Source organism: Mobula hypostoma, chromosome 23 (assembly GCF_963921235.1).
Source record: "Mobula hypostoma chromosome 23, sMobHyp1.1, whole genome shotgun sequence".
In the NCBI taxonomy this organism is placed as follows: Eukaryota; Metazoa; Chordata; class Chondrichthyes; order Myliobatiformes; family Myliobatidae; genus Mobula; species Mobula hypostoma.
In genome coordinates this window covers 28,137,417-28,164,921 of record NC_086119.1, presented here as the reverse complement: position 1 = coordinate 28,164,921, position 27,505 = coordinate 28,137,417, and the positions used below count along the sequence as shown (strand labels likewise).

The 27,505-nt window shown below is 42.3% G+C and overlaps 1 protein-coding gene across 7 annotated transcripts in view; it reads left to right on the top strand.

Moving 5' to 3' along the window:
• rilp (Rab interacting lysosomal protein) overlaps window positions 1-27,220 on the top strand; it is a 63,553-nt gene extending 36,333 nt beyond the window's left edge. The window contains exons 5-10 of one of the 7 annotated variants that reach the window (XM_063031907.1): window positions 1,218-1,393; window positions 1,704-1,826; window positions 3,709-3,801; window positions 13,352-13,450; window positions 24,593-24,704; window positions 26,677-27,220. In XM_063031907.1, the coding sequence (XP_062887977.1) occupies window positions 1,218-1,393; window positions 1,704-1,826; window positions 3,709-3,801; window positions 13,352-13,450; window positions 24,593-24,704; window positions 26,677-26,700 (627 nt within the window). In that variant the 3' untranslated portion in view covers window positions 26,701-27,220. The remainder of the gene's footprint in view (window positions 1-1,217; window positions 1,394-1,703; window positions 1,827-3,708; window positions 3,802-13,351; window positions 13,451-24,592; window positions 24,705-26,676) is intronic. The other 6 variants (XM_063031908.1, XM_063031910.1, XM_063031909.1 and 3 more) reach the window with 6 other exon arrangements.
• Window positions 27,221-27,505: the final 285 nt, after the last annotated feature.

Sequence of the window (27,505 nt, the reverse complement as noted above, 5' to 3'; positions counted from 1 at the left end):
AACAGCCCACATTTGTTCAGCCTCTCATTATGGCACATGCCCTCTAATCCAGGCAGCATCCCAGTAAACCTCTTCTGCACCCTCTCCAAAGTCTCAACATTCTTCCTATGATGGGGTGACTAGATCTGTATGTGAGACTCCAGATGTGGCCTAACTAGAGTTTTATGAAACTGCAACATAATGTCCTGATTTTTGCACTCAGTGCCTCAACTAATCAAGACAGGAATGCCATATGCTACCTTTACCGTCCTATCAACTCGTGTGGCTACTTTCAGGAAGCCATAGACTTAGACTCCAAGACCCCTCTGCACATCAACACTGTTAAAGGGTCTTTCCATTAACAATGTACTGTCCCTTTTCATTTGACCTCTCAAAGTGCAGCAGTTCACATTTGGCCAGGTTAAGCTCCATCTGCCATTTTTCTGCCCATATCTGTAACTAATCTATATCCTGCTATATCCTTTGCCAGTCTTCCACACTATTCACAACAGTGGCAGTCATTGTATCGTCTGCAAGCTTACTAACCCGTTCATCCGTTTTCATTACAGACATCAGAGATCCGGTATATATCCCTGTAGAACATCGCTAGTCACAGACCTGCCAAAATAAGTTCCAGCAACCACTGCCCTCCTATGGGCAAGCAAGTTCTGAATCCAAACGAACATTTCACTGTGGAACTGAACTTGTGCATATTAATCTTCTGAATGAGCATCCCATAAGGGTCCTGTTGAACGCCTTACTAGAATCCATGTGGATAATATCCACAGCTCTGCCCTCATCAATCACCCTTGTCACTGCCTTGAAAATCACAGTGAAGTCAGTAAGACACAGCTGACTCAACACAAAGCTATGCTGGTTGTCCCTAATTAAGCCATGGTTTTCCAAATGCTCCTAAATCCTATCCCAAGGAATCCTCTCCATTAACTTCCCTACTACTGATGTGTGTCTCGCTATAATTTCCAGGATTATCCATTGAATAATGCAACAGTAGCTTTTGCCAGTTCTCCAGGACCTCATCTGTAACTAAAGGGGGCATGAAGGTATTGGCCAAAGCCCCAGCAATCTCATCTCTTGCCTCTCCCAATAACCTCTGGTATATGCCGACAGACCCTGGGGACTTATCCACTTTAAACCTCATTAAGAGATTCCATCACTGACTCTGCTAATCAAAATTGACATGATGTTTACAGGGCTCCTTTATCTGTTCTTTTTCTCAGGTGAGCAAAGCTACAAGTGCACCAAATATCAACATGGCTGACAAAATCATCATTGATGTAACGGACCCGAACCGGCCCTGCTTCACGAAACAAGAAATGCGGCAGATTCTGCATGAGCGCAACGAGTTGAAAGCAAACCTGTTTCTGGTCCAGGAGGAGCTGGCATACTACCAGAGGTGAGCCTTTTCTGTAGGGTGTAGCCGAGAAATATTTAATTATGATTCACTGATGGGGGAATGCCTCAATTTCTGCACCTCCCTCCTTCCATTTCCTGCCCTGAAGATGGACTGTGGAATCAGTCCACTGTGGTCAGGTGAATTTATAATCTAAACTGCACTTTGAGATTGCTATCAGGTTTAGCTTGGAAGGGTTATTGTGTATGCGGTTTGGAGTTCTAGATACCATCTTTGCTGAACAATTGAAACATGGACACTGTCTTGGGTGTTGGGCAACAGAGGCTTGGACGATGTGCTTTGATGTTTGCAGAGAGATTTTCAACGATGGAAAATGCCCGACAATTTTCATGGAAGCAATCAAGACGGCAATTAACAAGCAAAGGAAAAAGGTGAAGGCAAAGATGTTGGGAATTCCAGAGAGCATGTGTAGCAGGTAAGTAACTTAATGTGAGGAAAGCAGCACTTAGAAATCTGCACCTACCCCACCTTTCCTCCAATTTCACCATTTCAACCCTTGTGTCCACCAAGAAGTGCTGTATTTGGTATTTTTCTCTTGTCATGCTGATAGTCTCTTACTATTAGATCTGTTTCTGTTTTCAATTTCCCTGACAGATCTTCCTTTGCTACTTTTACTGGTGAATGTACCTCTTCCCATCTGTAACCCCTTACCCTCCTGAACATAGTGGCAGTGTCCTTGACCAGAAGCTGTCTATCTTTGTTGGGTGGCCAACCTATTAATTCCAAACATTGTATGCATTGGAAGTTGGAGACCTCATAGCAGTAATTGTTGCTGCACATGAAACTCCAATTAATATATCCATCCATTTCTTCCACTCTTATCTAGTGCTACTCTAAGAGGTTTCCAAAGTACCTCTTCAGCAAAGGCACTAAATTTTGAATGGTTTCTGTGCAGTGTTCTGTAGGTGTTTTATTTTCTTAGATTTGGCACAAAGTTGCGATTTGTATCCAGCATTGCATTGAGAACAGAACTGAGCACCTTGTTTAATGACGCAAACAACAGGAATTCTGCAGATGCTGGAAATTTAAGCAACACACATAAAAGTTGCTGGTGAACGCAGCAGGCCAGGCAGCATCTCTAGGAAGAGGTGCAGTCGACGTTTCAGGCCGAGACCCTTCGTCAGGACCCTTCTAGTCTCGGCCTGAAACGTCGACTGCACCTCTTCCTAGAGATGCTGCCTGGCCTGCTGCGTTCACCAGCAACTTTTATGTGTGTACCTTGTTTAATGAACTGAGTCACTGCCCCACCTAGTGGCTTTGCTGAGAACTGCAGAGCTGACCAAGCTCACACTTTTTGCTTCTTCAGTTTACCAAGCTACTTGTCATTTGCAGTTTGTAATGCAAAGGCAAAATTGCTTTAAAATCATCTATTTCTAATAGGCTAAATAATGATGGTTTTGTTGTTTAAAAGAATAATTCTTGGATCTTTTCAATCTTTGCTATGAAATATAGAATCTCTGCCGAGTTTCCTTTTGTTTTAAAAGTGCTATGGGATATTTTACTTTTACACACATACAAGTGATTCGTAATGCATTGAGAAGTGAATCCAGTAACACTGCCCCTGTGCTCGGAGGATGAGGAGTTACATACAGCAAATGAAAAATCCGCCAGTGAGAGATGGGCGGCACGATAGCATAGTGTTTACAGGGGACCCGGGTTGCATTCCTGCCACTGTCTTACAAGTACATTCTCCCCGTGAACACGTGGGTTTCCTCTGGGTGCTCCGGTTTCCTCCCACAATCCAAAGACCTATCGGTTAGTAGGTTAATTGGTCGTTGCAAATTGTCCCGTGATGAGGCAAGGGTTAAATCAGAGATTGCTGACCAGCACGTGGCTGGGAGAAGGGCCTAATCTGCTCTCCATCTTGATTATTAAATAAAACCCATGCTCTACTATCAACAGCTTTGGGAGTAGGCCCAGATTAGGCACAGATTTCTTTGATTAGAAGACCATGGATACTCAATTATTTTTGAAATATTCACACTTAAACATTTTCAATCTTCATTTAATTGACAAGGACAGCTAAATATAACTTCTGTAATCTGTAGAAACTCCAGACACTTATCAATTGCCCAAATGGGTACTGGCTCAATAGACAGTAGGGTGAAATTCCAGTTATTTATTTTTGAGTGTTAATACTATTGCTGGCCATGAAAGTCAAGATTTCTGGAATCCATCTATATTTTTTATTTCAGAGAACATTGTGAGAGCCATTTGTTGAGTGGGGGGGGTGCAAAGGCCACTTTACTGATAACAATTTGTATTATTTTTCTCAAAACGAAATCTTTGTTTCTAAGCAGCGATGAAGAAACTAAAGACGCCCTTCCCCTTCCCAGCTTCCCACAAGACGAAATAGATGCCAAGCCACCCGAGTCGAGAATCAAATCTTTGTGAGTTTTAAACCAGCTTCTGTGAATTCCTTATTGTTTTTATTATTCTGGGTTTGTTCATTGGCTGACTGTAATCATTAGAATAGATGGGGGCTAGAAACAGTGAGAAGCCTTTTTCTTTGTGACTTATTATTCAGACTGAATATGACCACATACACTACCCTGGTGCATTCTGGCAAACGCAAAGTCATTCTATTTATTCCAATATATTCCCTGGATGTGATTATCACTGGAATGGCAACATTTATTGCTTATTCCTAATTACAGTTAAGAATAAATAGTTTTTTTTACATCTAGAGTTGCATATAGACCAAAGTGGATAGCTTTTCAAAATCTTATCCCAAATAGAATTAACGAACCAGCTGTGGTCTTCAAAGTTACAAGTAGAAATATTATGAAAGCACGCATTTTCTTGTGGGCATACTCATTAAACCCATATTAGAGTCGATGGTGACCACTCTAACTTGGGTGTTTAGCCAGTGTGCAAAAGATGACAAACTGTGCAAATACAAACAAAAGGAATAATAATAAATAAATAAGCAATGAGTATCGTGAATGTGAGGTGACAAGTCCTTGAAAGTGAGTCCATAGGTTGTGGGAACATTTCAATGATGGGGCAAGTGAAGTTGAGTGAAGTTTGGTTCAAGAGCCTGATGGTTGAGGGGTAATAACTTAACTTTATTGTCACCGAACAATTGATACTAGAATGTATAATCATCATGGTGATATTTGATTCTGCGCTTCGCGCTCCCTGGAGTACACATCAATAGTAGATATTAAAAATTTAAATTATGAATCATAAGTAGAAAATAGAAAAGGGAAAGTAAGGTAGTGCAAAAAAACCGAGAGGCAGGTCCGGATATTTGGAGGGTACGGCCCAGATCCGGGTCAGGAACCGTTCAGCAGTCTTATCACAGTTGGAAAGAAGCTGTTCCCAAATCTGGCTGTACAAGTCTTCAAGCTCCTGAGCCTTCTCCTGGAGGGAAGAGGGACGAAAAGTGTTTTGGCTGGGTGGGTCATGTCCCTGATTATCCTGGCAGCACTGCTCCGACAGCGTTTCTGAACCTGCAGGTGTGAATCCTGATGCTGCTATATCTTCTTCCTGATGGCTTTATAATAATATTGCAGTTTTGTAGTTATTACTGATGTGTGTAGCTATTTTTCCTTAAATGCAGGTTTACTTAGTTCCGTGTGTTTAGGTTTCCCACTTGATCTGGTGAGATTCAAGCCCACATCTCTGGATCTGTGGGTCAGAAATATGACCACTGGTCCAGCACTTGATTCAAAGAATGTGGAACAAAGTGAGACAGATATTAGATAAATGATCGAAGATTTTCAAAATAGTACATTGTGTTCTCTGGTGTGCAACACCAGATCGGCTAGACGGTTGAAAGAAGGGAAAACAATGAATGGTGCAGGCACATGAGACTGGGATTTCTGCTCTTGTGGGGATAAACAGCACAGTAGTGTGCTTGGCCAGATTCTGTGCTGCATTTTATATGTAATGTTACGGGGTTATGGTCTGGAGGTTACATTTGTGTTAAAGATTGGATGCTTGTAAGCATATCCAATTATCCAACTTATACGTGTATTCCTTGAACCTAAGATCATAAGACATAGGAGCAGAATTAAGCCATTTGGTCCATCAAGTCTGTTGTACTATTCCATCATGGCTACTTTATTATCCCTCTCAACCCTATTCTCTTGCTGTCTCCCTGTAGCCTTTGATACCCTGACAAGAACCTGTCAACCTCCGCTTTAAATGTACTCAATGACTTGGCCTCCACAGCCATCCATGCCAGTGATTTCTGGATAAAGAATTTCCTCATCATCTTGGATGTCCCTCTGTTCTGAGGCTGTCCCCCCTCGTCCTAGACTCACCCACTACAGGAAACATCCTCTCTGTCTAGGCCTTTAATATTCAATCGGTTTCAATGAGATTGCCTGTTATTCTTCTAAACTCTAACCAGTACAGACCCAGAACCATCAAATATTCCTCTTATGTTAACCCTTTCATTCTCATGAACCTTCTCTGGAGCCTCTCCCATGCCAGTACATCATTTTGTAGATAAAACTGCTCACAATGCTCCAAGTGCAGTCTGACCAATTCCTCAGCATTACATCCTTGATCTTTTATTCTAGTCCTCTCGAAATGAATACTAACATTGCACTTTTGTCCCTTTGCACCTCTAATTTCTGAATTTTCTTCTCATTTAGCAAATAGTCTACATCTTTATTCCTTCAACCAAGTGTGTGACCATATACATTCCAACATTATATTCTATCTGCCACATCTTTGCCCATTCTCCTTATCTGTGCAATTCCTTCTGCAGACTGTCTGCTTCCTCAGCATTACCTGCCCTTCCGCTGAATTGTCTATACTTGTAAGAAGATAGAATGAGGCTATTCAGTCCATCGGGTCATGCCATCCCTTCAGACCCATTTTTCCCTTCTCCTTATTTCCCTGTGGTTCGGAAGTTTGTTCTCTCCCATAATTTCTCACCAACTCCCCTTTGATTCCGTCTGTTATTGTGATAAGCAAAGAAACTGGAACATCATGAGGAAGTTTGTTGGTCAAGGATGGAATACATACACTCTATACAGGTGACACTGGATCAAGTTCATGGAACTTTGGGTCATTTAAGGAGGCCATTCTGTTTACTACTGGATCCATGCTGGCTTCCACAGATCAGGTCCAACAGTCCCACACTTCCTCTTCTCGTTTCCCTGGAGCTCTTCAACTTGTTCTCCCTCATGTTCCCATTACTTTACTTTATTGTCGCAAAACAATTGATACTAGAGCGTACAGTCATCACAGCGATACTTGATTCTGCACTTCGCGCTCCCTGGAATACAAATCGATAGTAAATATTAAACATTTAAATTATTTATCATAAATAGAAAATAGAAAAGGGAAAGTAAGGTAGTGCAAAAAACCTGAGAGGCAGGTCCGGATATTTGGAGGGTACGGCCCAGATCGGGTCAGGATCCGTTCAGCAGTCTTATCACAGTTGGAAAGAAGCTGTTCCCAAATCTGGCCATACGAGTCTTCAAGCTCCTGAGCCTTCTCCCGGCGGGAAGAGGGATGAAAAGTGTGTTGGCTGGGTCGGTCGTGTCCTTGATTATCCTGGCAGCACTGCTCCGACAGCGTGCAGTGTAAAGTGAGTCCAAGGACGGAAGATTGGATTCAAACCCTCTGTATGAATGCTATTGGCATTTACTAAGTTTACATCAGTCACTTAACCCACTAGCGTATCACTGTGAAAGGAAGTGAAGGGGCATAGGTTTAATTTAACTAGTAGAAGTGATTAAAGAGAGCTGAGGTCCAAGTTAACCTTTCTTCAAAGTTCAAAGTACATTTATTATCAATGTACACTCAGACATCGCACCCTGCAAAAACTCATTTCAGGGAGGTAGCACCATCAATTTGCGGGAGACTTCCGGGAGAGGTGGGATGTCTGCAATAGAGTAGCTCCTTAGCAACTAGCCAGCTAGTTTAAATAACGTTAGCTATGCTAATGAATGAATGACACCTGTTAAACTCACCTCAACATGTCTTTTACAGTCTTAACCCACCATGGGCAATAGAAAAGTCACTGTTGCAAACAGTGCAGCGAGCAACACTGTCATTATTTTTGACCCCTATTAGGCAGGGGTACACTTCAGTGTAGTCTGGGGTGAAGTACGTTTGATATTTTCTTTTTTTGGAACTCTCTCGCTCTTGCTGTTGCTCTCACTCTCTCTCTCGTTGGTGGTCGCTCTCACTCGCGCTCGCTCTCTCACGCACGTGCTTGCTCTCGCTCTCGTGGTCGCTCTCACTTGCGCTTGCTTTCTTGCTCTCACTCTCGCTCTCATGCTCTCTCACTCACGCTTGCTTTCTTGCTCTTGCGCTCGCTCTCTCGCTCTTTCTCGCGCGTTCTCTCAGACTCGCTCTCAAAAAAATCAGTTTCTGGGACATTGTATATAATTTGCGGGCATCAGGGAGCCACTTTTAATATACGGGAGACTCCTGGAACTTCCGGGAGAGGTGGGATGTCTGTACACTATATACAGCCTCGAGATTTGTCTCCTTAAAGGGCAGCCACGAAACAAAGAAACCCAATAAAACCCATTTAAAACAAAAAGACTGTCAAATACCCAGTGGGCAGAAAAAAAAATTGTGCCAACAATAGTAAGCAAATGACATTCAGTACAGCAGTTCGCAAAAGTGAGTTCACAGCCACGAAGCCAGTCATCACTGCAGCAGGCCCGGGAGCCCATTTGTTGCAGGCCACAGCCTCAGTTCAGCACAGAGACAAGAAAATCTTGTGAGCAGCGAGCTGAACTTCAGACCCTTCCTCGCCTCTGTCCTTGACACCCTGACCTTTTCAATCTGGCCCAGCACTTAAACAGTGGATCATTTCTCAGGCCTGGGCCCTGCCACTTTGATATGCTCTCAGGCCCAGGCCCCGACACCTTGATTTGGCCTATACTTAACTTTTCCGATCTGGCTCGGTGCTTAAATTGGTCAAACAACGGCTTATTTCTTGGTTTTGGGCCTGGGCCCCGCTGCTTTGATTTGACCTGTACCTGACCTTTCCAATGACCTTATTTGACCTTACCTGGTGCTTAAAAAGGTCAAACATTGGCTTGTTTCTTGCTTTCTGGCCCGGGCCTCACTGCCTCGATTCTGCTGCTTTTTTTGTTCAGTCTTGGCTCCAATGCGGTCGTGAGGGTTGAACTTATTTATTGAAAGGTGATAGGTAACACCAGATTTTTTTTTCTCCAGCTGGACAGACAGTAGAGTGCGCAGCAGTTTGGATTGTTTCACATGCTGTTGTGTGGAGGGCAACTTCCTCAGTTGGAGGCATTGCAAGTTTTTAACTAACCTATAAAAATAATGTCAACATGGTTTAAAAAGTGCCTGTGACCTTTGTTTCCAGAGACTATTTGTCCAGTTGTAATAGATGTACACATTGAAACATTAGACTGCACTCAGTGGCTCAGATGGACCAGTGAACTGGGTGTGAAACCTTAATCTGCTTGCTTCAGTTCCCTGTGGTGTGAGGCTGTTTTGGAGGCGAAGGGATTGACAGTCTGTCCGGAGAGACCTGGAACTTGGAAGGAGGCCATTTGGCCCACAGCGACTTAGTATATTTTCATACTTGAACCGTGAGTTAACTAGGTCCTTCCACGCACTGAGTCCATGCTGAACATCAAGCACCTGAAACATGGGATTCTGTAAGTACTTGAAATCTGGAGGAACAAACGCAAAATGCTGGAGGTCAGGCAGCATCTAGGGAAGAACCCAGAATAAGGTGGCTGGGGGAGGGGGGAGGGGGGGAGAGGAAGGAGTACAAGCTGGCGTGTGATAAGTGAAGCCAGGTGAGGGGGAAAGGTGGGTGAGTGGAAGACCAGGGGTGGGCGGGGGGAATGAAGTGAGAATCTGGGAGGTGATAAGTGGAAAAGGTAAAGGGCTGAAGAAGAAAGAATCTGAAGGGAGAGGAGAATGGACCATGGGAGAGAGGGAAAGAGGAGGGGCACCAGAGGGAGGTGATGGGCATAGGGGGAGAAGAGAAAGGGTAAAGGGGGAGCCAGAATGGGGAATGGAAAAAGAGGGAAGCGGGGGAGAGAAATGAGAGAAATCAATGTTTGTACTATCAAGCTGGAGGCTACCCAGCTCCCGCATTAATTCCATTCTCCTCGCATTCCATCAATGTTGTAGGTTCTATCAGGCTCCTCATCCACCTTGCAGATGGTAGAAAGACTTGAGTGTCAGGTGGTGGTGAATCAATTCCTGTAAAATACTCGCATCTGATTTGTTCTTTTGAGTCAGTTAATTACGTGGCTGGTCCAGTTGAGTTACTGGTCAGCTATGACCTCCCCAAGATGTTTTGGTGGAATATTCCAACACAGTGATACCATTGAGTGTGAAGGATACGCGGTTAGACTCCCTTGTTGAAAATGGCTGTTGCTTGACACTACTGTGATGGAAGTGTTACTTGCCACTTGTCTGCTCATGCCTGAATGCTGTCTGTCCTGCTGTGATTACAAATTAACTGTGCTATCATTTTCAACAACCCACGTCTGACCTTATTATCGATGGTATGTCACCAATGAAGCAGTTGAGGACTGTTGGTGTAAGGATTCCACAAGGTTCAATGGAACAAATATTTACATATATAGATTTAATTGAGGGAAGAATTTTGGTCAGATTGTATACAGAGGTTCTGTATTCTGGTCAGGTTGTAGGGAGAGTTTCCTTTCGTATTTTATAAGACCATAAGACGTAGGAGCAGAATTTGGCTATTCGGCCCATTGAGTCTGCTCCGCCATTTCATCATGACTGATCCATTTCCTTCTCAACCCTACTCTCCTGCCTTCCACCGTAATCTTTCACACCCTGACTAATCAAGAACCTGTCAATCTCCACCTTAATTACACTCAATGATCTGGCCTCCACAGCCGCTTGGCAACAAATTCCGCATATTCACCACCCTCTGGCTAAAGAAATTCCTCCTCATCTCTGTTCTAAAGTGATGTCCCTCTATTCTATGGCTGTGCTCTCTGATCCTAGACTTACCCCACTATAGGAAACATCCTCTCCACATTTACTCTATCTAGGCCTTTCAATATTTGTTAGTTTTCAATGAGATTTCCCCTGCACATCCTCATTCTTCTAAATTGCAGTGAGTAAAGGCCAAGAACAATCAGTCGCTCCTCATACCTGACCATACTGTGGTCAGGTTGTAAGGAGAGTTTCTTTCCGCATTTTGTTTAGGTTGTATGAAGAGGTTCTTCCCCTATATTCCTAATTTGATAATAGAGTGAAAACTCACTGACATGGATTTGCATGAGGGATTTCCAGGAGCAATTTTACAAGGGGGCAGACAGGCATTTCAGCCTCTGTTCTCTAACGGTTTCACCTCATCTGAGGTTAGAGGTCATTGGACTTCCACTCCGGAGGCTGGAGTCTGAGGTTCAGAGCAGCATTGAGGGCATGCTGCCTTTGGAGGATGAAACTTTAAACCCACGTTCCATCAATGATCTTGGGTGAATATTGAACTTTTTGTGGCATGATCTGAAGGAAAGAAAGGGAATTATTAAACCACCTGTCGTTATTAAAATGGATTATCAGGTCATTCATATCACTGCCTTTCTCTGCACCTTATTTATTTTAGTTATAGATACAGAGCAGACCAGGCCCTTTCTGCCCAGTAACCCACCTGCTTAACCCCAGCTTAATCACAGGACGTGGGTGGCACGTGGCCAAGTGGTTAAGGAGCCGGTCTAGTGATCTGAAGGTCGCTAGTTCGAGCCTCAGCTGAGGCAGCGTGTTGTGTTCTTGAGCAAGGCACTTAACCACACGTTGCTCTGCAATGACATCGGTGCCCGGCTGTATGGGTCCTAGTGCCCTTCCCTTGGACAACATCGGTGGTCCATACAACCTTGCCCAGGCCTCAGTCAACATTGAAAATCGATGGACAGCTGAAGAAAGGGAGAATCACAGGACAATTTACTATGAGCATGCAGTTCACAAGGAGCTAGGGTGGTACCGTGGCGCCCCTGGTCTGTTGGCTACGTCTCCATACATCAATGGTGAGGTTTACTCGACAGGATCATGGTAGCTCAGTCACTTGGTATATTCTCAAGGCAGTGTGATAGATTTTTATACATTAGGGCATCAAGGATTCTGGAGTTACTACAAAACAACTGGCCCCAAACTAAAAGATCTTACTTAGTTGGTGAGTAGAAGCAAGGGACCAAATGGTCTGATCGTACTTCTACTTATGCTAGCTCTACATAAGGAGGGGAAGGCCAAGCAGTCGTGCAGGCCTTTCCCACCATTTTAGAATATTGCGGCTGATCTTGTGCCTCAGGTCCACCTTCCAACCCAGGCAGCAAGTTTCCTGATCAGCTTGGTGCTGGCAATATATCTGTAGTGATCATTATCAGCTGCCGTGTGGGAGTCCCTGAGCTTCTCAAGGAATGTCAGCAGCAACCATTAGGAGGTTGTATGGATGACTTGTGATATTTCATCCTACCTCCATGTCTTTGCTTCATGTGGAAAGGCAACAATTACTAATTGCTCTGTGGAAAATATTGTGCACGGATATGATAGCACTGGACTGTAGCTTGATTTGATGTACTGTTCTCGCACTGGCTGGCTTGCCTTCAAGTTAAGGACATTCAGATCTTTGCTATTTAGTATCAGCTATGGTAATTCAATCCATCTGCAAATGTGATTGTCAAATGTGATAGCTGAGAGGAATTCCAGTCTGCTCAGAATAAACCTGGGGTGCCTGACTCTTCTGTGGCAAGAATGGGCCAAAGCAAGAATGAGACAGCTTCAACAAATTGGCGGCTGGAGTGTGGGGAATGATATAGGGACGGAGGTTGGTGAATCCAGTGTGGTTGTCCGTTCACCCATTCATTAAATGGGCAGGATATCAGAGTGTCAACTGGCATGGCTGAAGACCTGATACTTCATTGTGAAAACATCTCCTTGTAGCAGAGATTCCCAGCCTGGGGTCTACAGACCCCTCAGTTAATGGTAAGACTCATTGGCATAAAGAGGGTTGGGAGCTCCTGCCTTAGAAGTTTCTGGATTGCGGAAGTAACGTACACTGGCTGAGCAGCATAAAAAAACTTCAGCTTGGCTTGGTGCTTTTACTTACCGCATTCTCAATGAGCCGTAATGAGCTGATGTAAAATCCCACCAACAGCACCTGATCATACCTTTGATCAGATCAAAGGTCTCTTGCTGCATCAGCCAGGCTGTGTTAGGATAAAATGGGATTCCAGTTAGATATTTAGCCCTACTCCGGCCATGATTGTCGTCAATGGACCCCCCCCCCCCGCCATATAGACATGTGTCCATTCTCAGTCAGTGCAGGGAGAACGAACCACAAGACAGGAATATAGATAAACCTGGCTTTGGAATGCATTTTTCCTTGTGATTTTACTGACCACTACTAGATAGATGAGGAGTTTCTAATTTCCCATGTATTTGTGGAAAAGGCATGCATATGAATTGATAAAAATCAACGTGCATTGACTTCTCTAACTTCCATTAATGCCCCACCTCCCCCTCATACCCCATCCATTATTTATTTATATACACATATTCTTTTTCTCTCTCTCCTTTTTCTCCCTCTGTCCCTCTCACTATACCCCTTGCCCATCCTCTGGGCTTCCCCCTCCCCCTTTTCTTTCTCCCTGGGCCTCCTGTCCCATGATCCTCTCATATCCCTTTTGCCAATCAACTGTCCAGCTCTTGGCTCCATCCCTCCCCCTCCTGTCTTCTCCTATCATTTCAGATCTCCCCCTCCCCTCCCACTTTCAAATCTCTTACTAGCTCTGTTTTCAGTTAGTCCTGACGAAGGGTCTCGGCCCGAAACGTCGACTGTACCTCTTCCTAGAAATGTTGCCTGGCCTGCTGTGTTCACCAGCAACTTTTATGTGTGCATTCTTTAATGTATTCACTGGAATATTAGTTATAGACCACTAAATATTTAAGAAATGTATCTTTTTTTTACTTGTATGTAACATTTCCATATCTATTTTTCAGAGATCCACCTCCAAAGTTTAGAACTGCTTTGCAAAGTACTGTCTTCCATGAAATCCAGATCTGGATTTTGGAATTGCTTTGCAAAGTACTGTCAGCCAGGTAAATAAGTAAATATTTTATGTAGATAAGTATGTAGAGAAGTAGATTTCTAAACATCTGTAAACCAAGCGACTACTTAGATTTTAAATACTGCTACCTTTTGATAGAATGATTGAACAGACCAATCTTGAGGTATATGGGGTGTCAGGGAGGTAGTTCGTGCCTAACCAATCCTATAAGCTTTTTGAGGAAGTTGTCAGCAAAGTTGATGAAGACAAGGCACTGGATATTGTCTACGGGCTTTAGCAAGGCTTTTGAACCTTCTTGACCAACCTCCCATGTGAGATCTTGCCAGTCACTTGGCATTCAAGATGAGATAGTCATCATATGGGAGCCCAAGCACGGGAGGATGATCTTTGGGCGCCCTCCCAAGACTATGGTCAACACGCTCCTAGAAGACAGTGGCGTGGCTAATGTACATGAACTGAACACACTGATGAGGGAGAGGGAGAGGTGGAGAGTCCGTCATTGTGCCTGACACCGACCCCCTAGGCCTGAGTCGATGTAGTAGTAGTAGTCTAGTTGGGACCTCTATGTACTGATCAAGGAAACTTTCTTGAACACATTTGACACTTTTTCCCATCCAGCCCTTTTACAACATGAGTATCCCAGGCGCTATGTGGAAAGTTAAAATCACCTACTATCACAATGTTATGTTTCTTGTGACAATATGTGGTCCCTCTACAAATTTGCTTCTCTAAATCCCATGGACTGTTGGATGGTCTATAACATAATCCCGTTAGCGTGGCCATATCTTTCTTATTCCTCAGTTCAACCGATAAAGCCTCACTAGACGAGCTCACCAGTTTGTTTTGTCTGAGCATTGCTGTGATATTTTCCTGAATTAGAAATGCAGCATTTAATCCCTCCCACTCTATCACGTCCAAAGTAACAAAACCCGAAAAGCACTACGAATACTACCCTTCCTGCAACCAAGTCTCACAAGTGGCTACAATGTCATAATTTGACATGGTGATCCATGCCCTAAGCTCATCCACATTTCCTACAATGCTCCTTGTGTTGAAATAGACACAGTTCAGAACATTACTTCCACCTTTTGATTCCTGATATTGTATGTAGGTTTAACAGCACCTTTGTCCACAACCGTTCCACTATTGATTCTGGCACTGTGGTTCTCCCTGTAACTTTAGTTTAAACCACCCCAGTGCAGCACTAGCAAAACTTCCCACTAGGGTGTTAGTTCCCCCTCGATTTCAGATGCAATCTGTCCCTTCTTCCCCGGGAGAGAGACCAGTAATTCAAAATATGAAGCCTTCCCTCCTGTACCATCTCCTAAGCCATGTGTTAAATTGTATGATCTTATTTTTGGCCTCACTAGCACGGGGCTTGGGTAGCAATCTTGAGATTACAACCCTGGAAGTCCTGCCCTTTAACTTAGCATCTAACTCCCTGAACTTACTTCTCCTACCCATGTCATTGGTACCGACATGGGCTACAACCTCTGGCTGCTCACCCTCTCATTAAGAACACTGTGGGCTCAGTCCAAGATGTCCCTGAGCCTGGCACCCAGGAGGCAACATACCATTGGGGAACTGCACTGTCATCCACAGAACCTCCTTTCTGTTCCCCTAACCAACAAATCCCCTATCATTACAGCTAGTCTTTTCTTCCTTCTTTTTGAGCCACAGAGCCAAAGACCTGATGCTGTGGCTTTCCTCTGGCTGCATATCCCCTTTCCCCCTCCTGATGTCTTCCCAGTTACCTGTGTCCTGTACCTTGGGTGTAACTACCTCCCAACGTGTTCTGTCTATCAACCCCTCAGCCTCCTGAAAGATCTAGCATTTATTGAGTACCAGCTCCTGCTCCAGCTCCTTAACACGGTCTGATGTACTTCTTGCAGCTTTAGTCGTCAAGGACACAGGAGGTCTCCCTGCCTTTCCAGATCCCGCAGCAGGAGTGTTGCACTATCCTGTCTGGCACCCCCACTGCTCGAAATGAATAAATAACAGAAATCTATCGACTGTCACAATGTTATGTTTCTTACAACAGTATGTGGTCTCTCTACACATACACCTCTGTCAACACACACACACACACACACACACACACACACACAAATATATATTTAATTTCTCATAGTAAATGTTTCCTGCCTCAGTCTGCCAGGAGTCTATGTTCATATTTTTTCTTTTTTTTGCATATAAAAAGGAGCATTTACGATTTGAATTTTTATCTCTTACAAATTTACTTTCATGTTCTACACGCCCCTATCAATTCTCTCACCTTCAGAAATGCTGTCAATCCCTCAGGCATACTGGTGTTTTTGGCAACATTACAAGCTGTTTTATTTGCTCTACTACCATCCTTTTTTTGTTTTAATGTGATGATTGACACCAAATATGTTGCTGTATAAGTAAGAAGGGTAGGCGTAATAAGCTGCAACTTCAGCCTACACCCTTTTTAAAGAATATCTGGTTTTCTTCGTTGTAATTTTGTCCTGTGAAATCATCGTTATGAAATCATTGTTGAAAATGATGCTTTTTGTTACGTTTGTACAGACCAAAAAAATTTCATTCAACCTTTTTGTGACTGTTGGTCACATTCCCTCTGCGTTTTCAGCCATACTGGGATACGGACTAATGACGAACTCTAGATTCACTCTTTAAATGTTAATCTTTGCCTGTTTGCAGTCATTCAAGTTTCCTATTTCATTGAAGTCAACTCATGTCTTATGTCTTTGAAGTTCAAGCACTTGCCTGGGTTCCATCCTCCTGTTTTGTGCCTGAACTTTGTATCTCTGAGTGACCGAGGACTAAAGGACAAAACAGGGCAGAGTCAATCTAGAGCTGAAAATAACCTTTCAACTTCAATTGCACTGATACAGGTAGTACAGGTTCCATCAATAACATACCACATTTAATTATTACTCATCTTAATTTTCTGTTTTTCCTGTTCAATGTTGTCTGTGACTTAAGATCTGTAATCTTAGAGTGAAGTAACTTTTCTATTTGGCATTTTCATGCTGACTTGCCCACAAAAATGGGCAAATGGACAAATCCAATTAATGATTGCAAAATACTTTTCATGACTTAGATTATTATTACAAATTCTTCAACTTAATTGCATTTTCCCCACAAATGTCACTCTGTGACCAGTAACCAAGGGAATGCAGGGAAATGACTTTTCCCCCTGTTCCTTTCAAGGTCCAAGCTTTCCATTTATGGCTTCTCCTTTGGAGATGCAAAGTCTTGAGGGCCCATAAAAAAGCCTTTTCCCCCTTTCGCTTTACTTGCAGAAGCCTTTTGCAAACAGAGAGCTGTTAATTCCAGCTGCTGTTGTAGAGGAAAGAGGGTATGCTGCTCAGTCACTTGTTTACAATTTTTATAAAGTAGTGTTTACTTGGTCCAGTTCTCCTAATTTTAATGGGAGCTGTTCTTTGTCTCGTACTACTGTGCCATTTTCCTTGTTCTCATTCCTATTAATTAATAGCGTTTTCAGTGTTGATTGTGAAGACCCACAGAGAACCATAGAGAAGCCAGATGGAATTCAAGCCCACTTGTAAATCTATAACTTTTCTGACCATCTCATCCATAATTTGCCAAGATTAGCAGGGAGGTTGTGATTAAGATCTCCTATTTCAAAAGAACTTCTCTCCCTCCCCTCTTCTATTTCCCACTCTGCCCCCTTGTCTCTTCTTGTCTGCCTGTCACATCCCCCTGGGTCCCCACCTCCTTCCCTTTCTCCTATGGTTTACTCTCCTCTGCTGTTTACCATAAGACATAGGAGCAGAATTAGGCCATTTGGCCCATTGAGTCTGCTCCGCCGTTCAATCTTGATTGATTCTTTTTTCCCTCCTCAGCCCCACTCCCCAACCTTCTCTCCGTAACCTTTGATGCCGTGTCCAATCAAGAACCTATCAAGCTCTGCCTTAAATAAACCCAACAACCAGGCATCCATAGCTGCCTATTGTGATAAATTCCACAAATTCACCACTCTCTGGCTAAAGAAATTACCCCATATCTCTGTTTTAATTTGACGCTTGTTTGTCCTGAGGCAGTTCCCTCTTGTCCTAGACTTCCCCTTCCTGGGAAAGGTCCTTTCCACATCTACTCTGTCCAGGCTTTTCAACATTCAAAAGGTTTCAGTGAGATCCCCTTTCATTCTTCTCAATTACAGCAAGTACAGAACCAGAGCTATCAAATGTTCCTCATATGATAACCCTTTCATTCCCAGAATCATCCTGTGAACCCTCTCCAATGCCAGCATATCTTTTCTTTGAGGACTGTTCACATTACTCAAGGTGTGCCCTCCCCCGTGCCTTATAAAGCCTCAGCATCACATCTCTAGACCTCTTGAAATTAATGCCAGCATTGCATTTGCCTTCCTCACCACTGACTCAACCTGCAAGTTAACCTTTAGGGTGTTCGGCACAAGAACTCCCAAGTCCATTTGCATTTAAGATTTTTGGATTTTCTGCCTGTTTAGCAAATAGTCTGCACAATTATTTCTACTACCAAAGTGCATGACTATGCATTTTTCAATATTGTATTTCATTTGCCACTTTCTTATCCATTCTCCTAATCTGTCTTAAGTCCTTCTGCAGCCTTCCTGTTTCCTCAACACTACCTGCCCCTCCACCAATCTTCATATCATCTGCAAACTTGGCAGCAAAGCCATCTATTCCATCATCTAAATCATTGATATACAGCATAAAAAAAACAGTTCTAACACTGACCCCTGTGGAACACTGCTAGTCACTGGCAGCCAACCAGAAAAGGATCCTTTTATTCCCACTCACTGCCTCCTACCAATTAGCCAATGCTATAACCATGCCAGCAACTTTCCTGTAATGCATGGGCTCTTAACTTGGTAAGCACCTCATGTGTGGTACCTTGTCAAAGGCCTTCTGAATGTCCAAATATACAACATCCACTCCATCCCCTTTTATCTATCCTACTTGCAATCTCAAAGAATTCCAACAGGTTTGTCAGGCAAGATTTTCCCTTAAGGAAACCATGCAGACTTTCTCCTATCTTGTCCTGTGTTATCAAGTATTCCATAACCTCATCTTTAACAATTGACTCCAATATCTTCCCAACCACTGAGATCAGGCTGACTGGTCTGTAATTTCTTTTCTGCTGCCTTCCTCTTTTCTTAAAGAGTGGAGTGACATTTGCAATTTTCGGTCCTTTGGCACCATGCCAGAGTCCAATGATTCTTGAAAGATCATTACTAATACCTCTGCAATCTCTTCAGAACCCTAAGGTGTAGTTTAGGTGGCTTCACCTATCACTTTCTAGCTATACTCCTTCCTCCCCCCTTTATTCTGCCATCTTCCTCCCTCTTTCCCAGTCCTTTAGAAGGGTCTTGTCCCAAAATGATGACTGTTTATTCATTTCCATGGATGCCATTTAACCTGCTGAGTTCCTCCAGCATTTTGTGAGTGTGAGTGTTAGCATGAGTGTGTGCGTGTGTGTGTTGCTTTGGGTTTCCAGCATCTGCAGAATCTTTTGTGTTTAGAACTTCCAGATGTTTTCTGTGGTACTGACAGTCACAGCCAAAATTCCTTTTGGGCCTCAGATTTTGTTTGGCAGCTGCAAAGTGTCTGGTTTTTCAACAAAGCACAGCATAGTGTAAAGTGGCTAGGGTATTGTACCTCAAAGAAAAGAAATTTCCGAAGTATGGAGTGCTTTAGAATACAGATTTCAGAAACTTATGAATACTGATGGCTTGCCATGCAACTTCACCCTGTAAAGAGACCTTATTTTGAAGGATAGTTTAAATTCATGTATTTAGCAGCTGAGCCAAAAACCCTAATGTTAGATGTCTTCCTGCGTGCGGAGCACCTGTCTGGAAAGGCAGCATCCAGAATCCATGTCTACCTGCAGAATTCTAGGACGTTTTCTTTAGCTGGATTCCCATATCATCTCTGTATTGTTTCATTGGCACCAAGTTCCATTCAAGTGAGGTGCAATTTGCTGAGTTAGTTTTCTGTGAATGTGCTTGCTCCATCCATTTGAGCTAATGAAATATAGTTAATCTGATACTTACTATTTCTGCTAATAAATCCGTTAATATAAAGTATGTTGGCTACACTGAGATTTTCAGCAGCCAGCTGCTGGAACTGCAGTATATAATGTCAGGCTTCATTGTGTGCATGTCCAGTGTTGTTTGACCCTGTTTGTTGCTGGCAGAAGTAGTAAAAATCCTTCAATACTTCTGGCCTTCACATATGATTTATTTTATAGAGATTGTGCATCTGTCAAACCTTAGGGAAAGTGTAGGGTGAGCTGGATAGGTTCAGCCATTTTGATGCTTGTTATAAGCATTGTAAGGACGGAGTTTTGGGTTTACTGGCAATGTTTGACTTTGTTCTTTCGATCCATATCAAAAGAAATGACAACATTGTGTGGCAGAGACAAACAGCCAGAGAATGAAAGATATTAACTCTACATTGTTCATCCTCAGGATAGGAAAACATTGAATAGTTAAGGGATGTGATTTATTTATTTGTTCCTTGTATCACAAGCTGAAAATTGCACATAGAGCCATCACTAGCAAGCTCCATTTTTGTTTGTATTAATATATTTAGCAAAAGCTTAGTGAAGGTGTTGGGGAGGGTTTAAACAAGGTTGCCAAGAGGAACCCGACTGGTAGGTTAGGTGATGGAGCAGTTATTGTAAAGGTAGATGTAATGTGTAGAGATAGGGTATAATTGCAGTCAGTTGGATGAGTTGAAATGTGTCTCTTTCAATGCAAGAAATATTAGGAACAGGGGTGGTGAATTTAGAGCATGGAACGGTGTACGGACTGATGATGTTGTGGCCATTACGGAGTCGTGGCTGTCAGAAGGGCAGGAATGGTCACTGGATGTTTCAGGGTTTACATATTTCATAAGGGACAGCAAGGAAGGTAAGAGGGCGGCGATGTGGCATTGCTAATCGGAGGTATTATCACAGCTGCAGAAAAGGAGGCCATCATGTAGGTCAAATATGATGACAGAATATAGTATTAGGTCTCTTGGCAGTGTGGAGGATCAGAGGAGTCCTGGGTCCAAGTCCATAGGACACTCAAGGCTGCTGCGCAGGTTGACTCTGTGGTTAAGAAAGCATACAGTTTATTGGCCTTCATCAATTATGGGATTGAGTTTAGGAGCCGAAAGGTAATTTTGCAGTTATATAGGACCCTGGTCAGACCCCACTTGGAGTACTGTGCTCAGTTCTGGTCGCCTCACTATAGGATGGATGTGGAAACCATAGAAAGGGTGCAGAGGAGATTTACAAGGATGTTGCCTGGATTGGGGAGCATGTCTTATGAGAATAGGTTGAGTGAACTCAGCCTTTTTTCCTTGCAGCGACGGAGGATGAGAGGTGACCTGATAGAGGTGTATAAGGTGATGAGAGACATTGATAGTGTGGATAGTCAGAGGCTTTTTCCCAGGGCTGAAATGGTTAGCACAAGAGGGCAGAGGTTTAAGGTGCTTGGAAGTAGGTACAGAGGAGATGTCAGGGGTAAGTTTTTTTTACACAGAGAGTGGTGAGTGTGTGGAATGGGCTGCTGGCGACAGTGGTGGAGACGGATACGATAGGGTTTTTTAAGAGACTCCTGGACAGGTATATGGAGCTCAGATAAGTAGAGGGCTAGGTAAGCCTAGGTAATTTCTCAGGTAAGGACATGTTCAGCACAGCTTTGTGGGCCGAAGGGCCTGTATTGTGCTGTAGGTTTTCTATGTTTCTATGTAGTGGGTCAGTGTGGGTAGAAGTCAGAAACAGAAGGAGAGTAAATCATTCTATTGAGAGTATTCTATAGAAGTCCAATAGCAACAGAGACACCAAGGAGTAGATTGGGAGGCAGATTTTGGAAGGGTGCAGAAATAACAGGCTTATAGCCATGGGTGGCTTCAACTTCCCTAATTTGATTGGCACCTCCTTAGTACAAAAGCTTTGGATGGGCAGAATTTGTTAGGTGTTTCCAATTAGGACTCTTGACACAATATGTAGACGGACCAACGAGACGAGAGGCCATACTAGATCGATACAGAGTACTATCTAGTACTCTCATATAATAAAGCTGGCCAGGTGACAGATCTCTTGGTGGATGGGCATTTCGGAGATAGTGAGAACAACTTCCTGACCTTTACCATAGGCTTGAAAAGGGAAAGGAGCAGATGGTATAAGAAGATATTCAATTGGGGGAGGGTGAATTATCTTGCTATTAGGTAGGAACTTTGGACGTAATTTGGGAACAGATGTACTCAGGGAAATGCATGGAGTTCTGTGTAGATTTGTCCCATTGAGGTAGGGAAAGGATGGTAGGGTGAAGGAACCTTAGTTGACAAGCAACGTGGAACATCTAGTCAAGAGGAAGAAAGAAGAATACTTGTGCTTTAGTAAGCAAGGATCAGACAAGGCTCTTGAGAGTTATAAAGTAGACAGGAAAGAGGAGAGCTAAAAGAGGTATGAGAAGGCCTTGGCAGGTAGGATTAAGGAAAGCCCTCAAGGCATTCCACATGTATATGAAGAACAAGAGGATGACTAGCGTGAGGATAGGACCAATCAAAGATAAAAGAAAAACATATGCCTGGGGTCAGAGTAGTTTGGATGACGTCCTTAATGAATACTTTGCTTCAGTATTCTCCAGTGGGATTTTGACAAATGTGAGGACTTGGACAAATATGCTGGAACATGTGAACATTAAGAAAGAGGATGTGCTGGAACTTTTGAAAAACATAAGGATAGGTAAGTCCCCTGGACTGGATTGGGTCTGCCCCAGGTTACAAGGGGCATAACTTTCAGGTGTTTGGTGTTTGGTTAGGGGCATGTCAGGTAGGCTTTTTACACAGTGGTGGGTGCATGGAACGCACTGCCAGGAGTGGTAGTAGAAGCAGAATCATTGGAAATATTTAAGAGACTGGACAAAAGGAAAATGAAGGGCTGTCAGGGAGGGAAAGATTAGATTGATCTTGGAATAGGTTAAAAGGCTGGCACAACATTGTGGGCCAAAGGGCTGGTACTGTGCTGTACTGTTTTATGTTCAACGTTGCCAATGTAAATTCAAGCTGATGACAAAACTGACCAGTTGCCTATTTATAAAGCAAATACTAGTCTTAAATAACCAAAACCATTTCTATTAAAATACTACAAAGTAGGTTACAAATTACTACATCACATCAGCATAAAAGCCATACCTTTTGTGTGAATTCACATCAGAAATTTTTTCATGTGACTTCGTAATTATAACGAAATACTTCATTTTTGCCTGTCTCTGCAAAGTTTTGCGACCCAATTCTCTTGACATTTTATAATACTCTGAATCTTCCTTCTGCTACATCTGTCAATGTGAGATTGGCATCTTTGCAAACGTGACTTTATTGCATACCTGTGTAATTCTACCCCTTAAATGGAGATGTTGCCTTGCTTTCCATCGTTTTTTTTAGGCGACTGGGTTCCTTGACTGTCTGATATCTCCATCCATGCCTGTGTTTTCTTTGGAAGGTATCCATTATGCCCCCAGTCAGTGAGTTTCCTTTTCTCTGTAATGATGAAGGGAAGCTTTTTGCTATTTTAGGGAGTTAAATACCAGTCAAGACTAATTTTTGCTATTTGTTCAGAGACTTCATATTGTCACATTTTACTCACTTGACGAAGTAATTTTTTGCCCATTATTTAATTTTGACAAATTAACCTACCCAGTATGTCTTTGGACTGTGGGAAGAAACTGGAGCACCTAGGGAAAACATTCATTCCCTGGGGAGGACGTACCGAGACTCCTTGCAGAGGACACTGGAATTGAACTTCGAACTCCGACACCCTGAGCTGTGATAGCTTCGCACTGAACGCTACGCTGCCGTGCCACCGAATTTATGTTATACGTATTAAGAATTGGCTTAAGTTCTTTAATGGTAACCAGTTGTTTTACAAATAAGCAATTGGTGACCTTCTAAGCAGCTTGAATTTACTCTAGTAATTCTGCCAAATACGCTCCTTTTAGACTAGTAAAAGTTCGCTTGTCAAAATGCTGGTGCACAAGTGAGATCAATAGAACAGATTATGTACCATCACAGAAGGAGCACCATAAACTACTTCAGTGTCGTAACACTTTATCCTGTAGAAATCTCTCAGCCTCCATGTGCCTGTTGAGTCTGTCTCTGAAGGTTGCCTCGTTACATTGATTACTCTTGACAATCAAGAAGTCAAATCATCTCTCTGTTTCATCTGTTACAGACAAGATGTCTAATCAGATCATAAATACTCTCATTCAAACTATCCTGCCCTGCTGATCTGATCTTTATGCATTTCTCTTCAGAATCTTTTCTGTCTCCAACATCGCAATAGAAAAATATCTCCACAATCTGATGGCTTGTTGGATAAGTTGCATACCGAAACAAAAGCGGAGATATTTATTCATCTGTATAATGTTGAATGGGACCAGGCCACTCAGCCCAATTACTTCATGTTAGTTTTAAGTAGTTCCCTTTCTTCCTTTATTCCATCATTTTACTACTCCTAATTATATCCTTCTCACAACGTCCCTTTGTTCTCAATTCTTTTTCTCTTGAGAAAATGGGATAGAGAGAAACCATGGTGCTTAGACTTGACTAACTGTTGACCTAAAACTTATAAAAGCCCATCTGATAGTCTAAGGAAACAGATGCTGCAACGCTGTTATTCTTAGTCTAAAAATTGATTCCGCCATGTACAGTCCCATTCTTTCTTTGCAAAAGGAAGTTTACAGTAATAACCTAATCACACATTACTGACCCCACCACACCCAACTGCACAGGCCCTACGGCTTCATGCTCCTCTGCAAAATTAACTTCTTTCTTGTACATGGGCCTTTCTTATCTCAGAGGCTGTACTTTTGCTTCCCATCAGATCGTAGGTTCTAACTCTAGTCCAGAAACCCCAGGTACAAATTTCTCTAGTAAGGCATCACACTGCCAGAGGTTCAGTATCCCAGAGATGATGTTAAACCATATTGTTCACCTCTCTTAACTCGGTCCACACACATTTCCAGGTGAAAGATAATTCCAATTGTCAGTAAAACTATTTCTGCCACCATTTTCCTTGTTAAGGAAATCCCTTAAAGTGTTCTCCGGTAGCTGTGAAGTTTTAGAACTGGTAGTTGCCCATGCATATATAGTTGATAGCATTCTCTATTCACTGTAACCTCCCTTTACAGGTCACCCACAACTGCACATCCACCTCCAGATGGGATGGTGGGTCAGTCTGGTAAGACTCTCCCATGGCAGTCATCATTAATTCTCCATGACCAGTTGTCACATGCAATACAGGTGGGTTCTGCTAGATAGTGGCCTGTAGGGGAGGTTTTCCTGCTGAGTTATCTCGTGATTGTCTGCCACTCCATTAAGTGCTGTGGCTAAGAAATTACGATGTATTTTCCCAGTGAGTGAGTCTCCTAATCAGGGAAAGAAAGATACATTCAGCTGAGAGCTGCCAGGAAACCAAATGCCATTGACTAAGTACATGCAAGCATGGCGTCCCATCACATTCTATAGAATAGCTTGATAGTAAGATGAGAGTATGCTTTGTGACTCATGCCAATGACCTTTGCTCAGACCCAGATTATCAAGCTGAAATGTTAACCCCAATCTTTTAGATGCAATCTGACTTGCTGAGTTTTCATAGTGGAAATTTGTCCTCCACTGTTGGCCAGAGGTTCAAATTCCCAGCAGGTGTACTTTGTACAATGCTTCCAAAATTTGTTTCCATTGACTGAACTTCAGATGTGGAGTATGCTTATCAATGAGATGAATGTTCTCAATCTGAGACATTGTCTGCCCATTTGTTTCCTCATATGTTGCCTGATCCACCGAGTTCCTCCAGCACTTTGTTTGTTGCTTCAGATTGCCCCATCGACAGTCATTTCTCTGTTTATCAACTACTGCTTTGCATTTTTAGTGTAGGTTAACAAGGCAAATTTTCCACAGAAATTTATTTTTAGCGGGTGCATTCATTTTGTTTTATAACAGACCAACACAAAGCCGTGTTTATATTCATACAACTGCATCTACTTGTTAATTTGAGTTGGTGGCAATATTTGGCAAAGTAGTTTATTTCATTGAAACAAATCCATGAGACCTAATTTGAGTCTCTTATGAATGTATTTGATGGCAGGAGAGGAGATGTGTGCTTTCCTTCTAATTCTCCACTCTTCTAAAAGTGATGAATGGTGCTACAGACCACCTTGCTCCCTGGCAGCGTCACATTCAAATCCAAAGTTTGTGTGCACCTGCAAGAACTTTCCAGCTGGAGTCTTAATGCTGAACAGGGCAAGGAAAAAAGTAAATGTTTCCATTTTCCCCAAAATCAACAATTGTAGCAGTCACTGCTTCCCTTCCTAAGTTGGGCAGCTCTTCCCAAACCAGGGGTTGAACTGCTGTGTAGGGCAAATTTCCACATCTATGCGGTGGAAATTCCAATGGCAGGACATCCTGAGGTAAACTGAACTTTAAAAGCATTTGTCTTATCCTGTAATGGAATTGTAGCCTCTGGTTGGGAACTAAGTTTGAGTAATTGTGGTGACAAACCAATCTGTCTGTGTTGATAAGAAGAAAACCTCTATGCTTTAGATGAAATTAATGCCCTCCCTTTTTTTTTTAAAAAAAAAGGAAATTACGAACTGGATAATCACCCTGATGCAATAATTTATTTGATGGAAATGTTAAGACTTGTTCTTTTACTATCTATTTTCACAGGAATTGCAATCAGCTTAAAGACATTCTTATTAAAAAGAAACACATTCTGTAACTTTTAATTGTAAAGGTGAGAGTAAGAGTTCGGCACGGATTAGAAGGGCCGAGATGGCCTGTTTCCGTGCTGTAATTGTTATATGGTTATATGGTATTTCTGACATGTTGAATTTGAGATGAAGCTGAATACAGCTCTACAACCCATTGCTTACTGATTTTTTTTTTACCATTGTCAGGAGTGCTTAGAAGTTAAATTTTTTGTCTCTGCAGATTTGTTTTCCTGTTTTTTTTTCTCCTGCCCTATGCTGATCTGAAAGAATTAAATGCATGTTTTCTGCACTGCAGCTTTTTAGTTGAGGCTGAATACCAAGTTTTGGTTTCTGGTGAGGAATCTGGTATTTCAATGCAAGGACTGCAATGAGGTGCGCTAAATGTTTTGCACAGTGCTGTCCATTAGTTCCTGAATTAAATGATATTTAATTGACGATTGTTATTTCATCATATATGAACTGCTTCGCAGTTGCACATTATTCTATTCTTTTTGTTCCTACAGATTTGGGTTTCTTTACTTAGGTAACAGTGCCAAAACAGCATCAACCACGAAAGCCTCATCTGAAGTCTGGGAGGTGATTGACCACCAACAAAGTGGACCTGTATGAGTAATGTTCACAAACCAAAGAATAAAACTGAGGGGAAGTGTATCTGTATATATTTTTTCAGAAGCTGTTTTGACTTGCTATATTTGTTGCTTTCAAATCACAGTACACCTCCTTGTTAAAGAGGGGTTGCATTTCTAGCAAACTGCTAGATATTTTCTATAATACAAACCTTTGACAAAAAATGTCATTTATAGTTTATTTCATATTTTATATTAATTATTTTCTCATTTCTGTAAGTTAATTATTCTCCATCTCAATTTTTGGTAGTGATTTTTGTGAATTTAAAAAAAAACACAAATTGTTCAAATTGCCATAATGTGGGGGGTACACAGTACAAGAATTTTATGATTTAATTTAATCAATGTACCCAATTTTAAAACTTTGTATAATTTGTAAATATTTTTAAACTGTTTAAAATAAATGCCTATTTGAAGTTAACTTATGTAAACACGTGTCAAAACTTTATTTTTATGAGACCTCCTACACTTGGTTACACTTTAGAAGCCTGATTTTTAGGGAAGAGTACTTGGTAAAACAAAAGCAGGAAAGTGGGCCAAAATATTCTTACCTTCTTTTCACTCTTATCAGAATTCCTTGTTTTTCCAAATGGGTGTGGGCTTCAAAGTGACACTGGGAAGGTGAAATGAGAGTTTCTGAAGCTGCCAGCCCTTGGGTTGATTCATGAGCTCAAGGTAATTGTCTGCCCTCTGACTCTCACACTTG